This window comes from Herpailurus yagouaroundi, unplaced genomic scaffold (genome assembly GCF_014898765.1).
Source record: "Herpailurus yagouaroundi ecotype Mexico unplaced genomic scaffold, PumYag 67681, whole genome shotgun sequence".
In the NCBI taxonomy this organism is placed as follows: Eukaryota; Metazoa; Chordata; class Mammalia; order Carnivora; family Felidae; genus Herpailurus; species Herpailurus yagouaroundi.
In genome coordinates, this window is record NW_024420481.1 from 2,946,792 (window position 1) to 2,949,707 (window position 2,916).

At 40.4% G+C, this 2,916-nt stretch overlaps 1 protein-coding gene across 1 annotated transcript; it reads left to right on the forward strand.

Annotated features, from left to right (window-relative positions):
• Positions 1-1,731: 1,731 nt before the first annotated feature.
• Positions 1,732-2,655, forward strand: LOC121025570 (olfactory receptor 1052-like). The gene has a single exon (XM_040468115.1). It carries the CDS (start codon positions 1,732-1,734, stop codon positions 2,653-2,655), a length of 924 nt encoding a protein of 307 aa, XP_040324049.1.
• Positions 2,656-2,916: the final 261 nt, after the last annotated feature.

The following is a 2,916-nucleotide window of genomic DNA, read 5'->3' on the forward strand; positions in this document are numbered from 1 at the left end:
TTATTAGTACAAGTAAAAGATGCCTCTTACATCTGCTCTGGTCAAACTGTGTGTGTGAGTGTGTGCATGCGTGCATGTGTGCATTGTCTGAGGGATGGTTAGAGAGTGGAGCATGAACATCATATTTCAGCCAGTCTCTCTAGAGCTCACTGCTATTGATCCAAAATGGTAATAACGTGCACACACAATACCTCCACTCCCATTTGGTGAAATGGAGAGGAAAAAAAAAGTAATAAGTATATAAGTAGGAGTGGTCATGAAGGAATGAAGAAAGAATTCAGCAAGCACCTAATATACACCAAATGCTTTACTTGCAATATTTCATTTAATTTTTACTATTGCCCCATGACATAGGTCCTATAGTGTCCTTCTTTTACAGATTAGTAAACTAAAGCTCAGTAGGTCAAGTCCTAAGTTGCAGAACCAGTGATCTCCTAAGCCAGGATTCAAATAAGTCCATATGGCTCCAGAATCAGACATCTTAACTACACCAAATAAAGAACCTTTGATTTCTGGTGAATTGAATCACACATGTCTTTTTTTTACACCTGTCTTTCTTTTTAATCAAAGTTGTGAGAGCCCTCCAAAGTCTCCTTGCCTAGCCTCTCACTAAATATAGGAATCCCTTCTAGAAACCCCTTACTGATGACCATCCAGTGAACCACAGGGACTCTGATTTAGTTTAGATTCTATAAATGGAGATAAATCTTCATGGATTTATCCTTTCTCTTGCCTGGTGCTTCATCCAGAACAAGACCCAGGCAATTTCATGAGGCAGCCAGCCTGTATTAGAGATATCCTAATAGAGAGACATAGAGACAACAGAGAGACGTAGACTTCATGCACTCAGCCTCAGTGCCATCTGACTCCAACCATTTTGTGACCTGGTCCTTTGCTCAGATGGATCTGACCGACAAATCTTTGTGGAATTCATAGCTAGTTTTGCACAGCTGCATTATTTTTGCCCCATGCATGGTTAAAGGAATCAGTAAAGTGATGATCAGCCAGGAGCTGCCTGAATCCTTTGGTTGCTCTTTCACAGGATCCAAATGGTACCTTCAGACTTGAATTAGGTTTCTGAGGGTCATTTAGAAACATTTCAATTCTGCAACAATCTATTGGTGAAGAATTGATCAACGTCCCAGAAAACCCTCTTCTGATCAAACAGAATTGTAAGTATTGATGACTTCCACTGTTTCAGAAATAATGTCACAAAAACTGAAGAAGGAGACTTGTCTGTCAAGATGAAGTCAGTTGACATGTTTATCCTCTTGTTACTTTATCTGCAATAATTCCTTGGGCTTGATTTGGAAAAGTGGAGGAGAGTGAGATGGAATTCCTTACCCCCAAATTTTCTTAGTTTGTAGCCCTGTATCTCCCTCCCTCATTCATTACTTCAACAAATATTCAGTGCTTTTTGCATCCTAGACCTTTATTCTCTTCCTTATCTGTGTTCTTTTTACTTTCTGAATTTTCTTTACTTATTTTTCTCCTTCCCTTTTTTTCCTCCCATCTTCACTGTCTCAATATTATGTTTGGGAAATAATGATACTATTTGGGAAAGCATTTAATGTGAGAATATAGATGAGGGGAAGGGTTAGAGAGTGTTGTGGATTTATGGGTTTTGAATGGGACTGTGTTATCCATATCATCTAGTTTCCCATTATTTCCTCACTTAAAGCATGTCTAAAGAGCTCTTAACTAGTCAAGAATAATACCCAGCTTGGGTTGATGGAGAATTCATCCATGGTGACGGACTTCATTCTTCTTGGCTTGACAGACAACCCTCAGCTTGGAGTGCTGCTATTTGGAGTCTTACTTATTGTTTATACTGTCACTATGTTGGGGAATCTAGGCCTGGTGATCCTGATCAGAGTCAGTCCCTGCCTTCATACTCCCATGTACTTTTTTCTCTCTAATCTGTCCCTTCTTGATGTCTGTTTCTCTTCCATCACGATCCCAAAGACTTTAGCAAATTTGATATCTAAGTTGCAGGCTGTTTCTTTCCTTGGATGTGTGACTCAAATGGGCTTGTTCATTATCTTTGCCTCTGCTGAATGCAATCTTTTGGCTTCCATGGCCTATGACCGATACACTGCCATATGTCACCCATTGCTCTACCATGTCACGATGTCTAGAGTCCATTGTCTCCTCTTGGTAGCAGGATGCTACTTTGGGGGGTTAGTTAACATGGTTTCTGTGACAGCTTCCATCACACAACTGTCATTCTGCCAACCACGTGTCCTTCCCCACTTCTTCTGTGACATCCCTCCACTGTTGGCACTGGCTTGCTCAGACCCCTGGATCACGCAGATACTGGTTGTTGGCTGTGGGGGATTCACCCTGGTCACCTCCATTGTGGTGATCCTTGTCTCCTACATTTCTGTCCTAATGACTATCCTGGGAATTCCTTCAGCTTCCAGCAAACAAAAAGCTTTCTCTACCTGTGCTTCCCACATGACTGCTGTTGGCCTGTACTATGGAACAACTATGTACACTTACTTGCAGCCCTCACAACGTGGATCCCAAGCAGGAAATCAGATGGTTTCAGTGTTTTATACAATGGTGATACCCATGTTAAATCCTCTCATCTACAGCTTGAGAAACCAGGAAGTAAAAGCTGCCTTATGGAAAATATTGAAGCAGAGTCCCTAATCTTCCATTCTGTGTCTCAAGAATGTAATATGTTCTATGAAGATTTGCCTACAGGTCTATTCATAGTGTTTTCCTCGCATGCAAATAAAGCCTTTTTAAGAACAATTGAATTGCTCTGGCTAAGTGTTTAGAAGTAGTTGTTTAGATAAACAGCAACACAATAGGAAATTAAGTGGAGAAAATAATGTGTATTGTCTGAAGCAACTGTCTGATAAGAAATATTTTAAGAGGGAAATATGTATGTAGGTATGAATATGTCAA

Coding starts and splice junctions, on each gene's coding strand:
- LOC121025570 (XM_040468115.1), top strand. CDS start 1,732: ATGGAGAATTCATCCATGGTGACGGACTTCATTCTTCTTGGCTTGACA.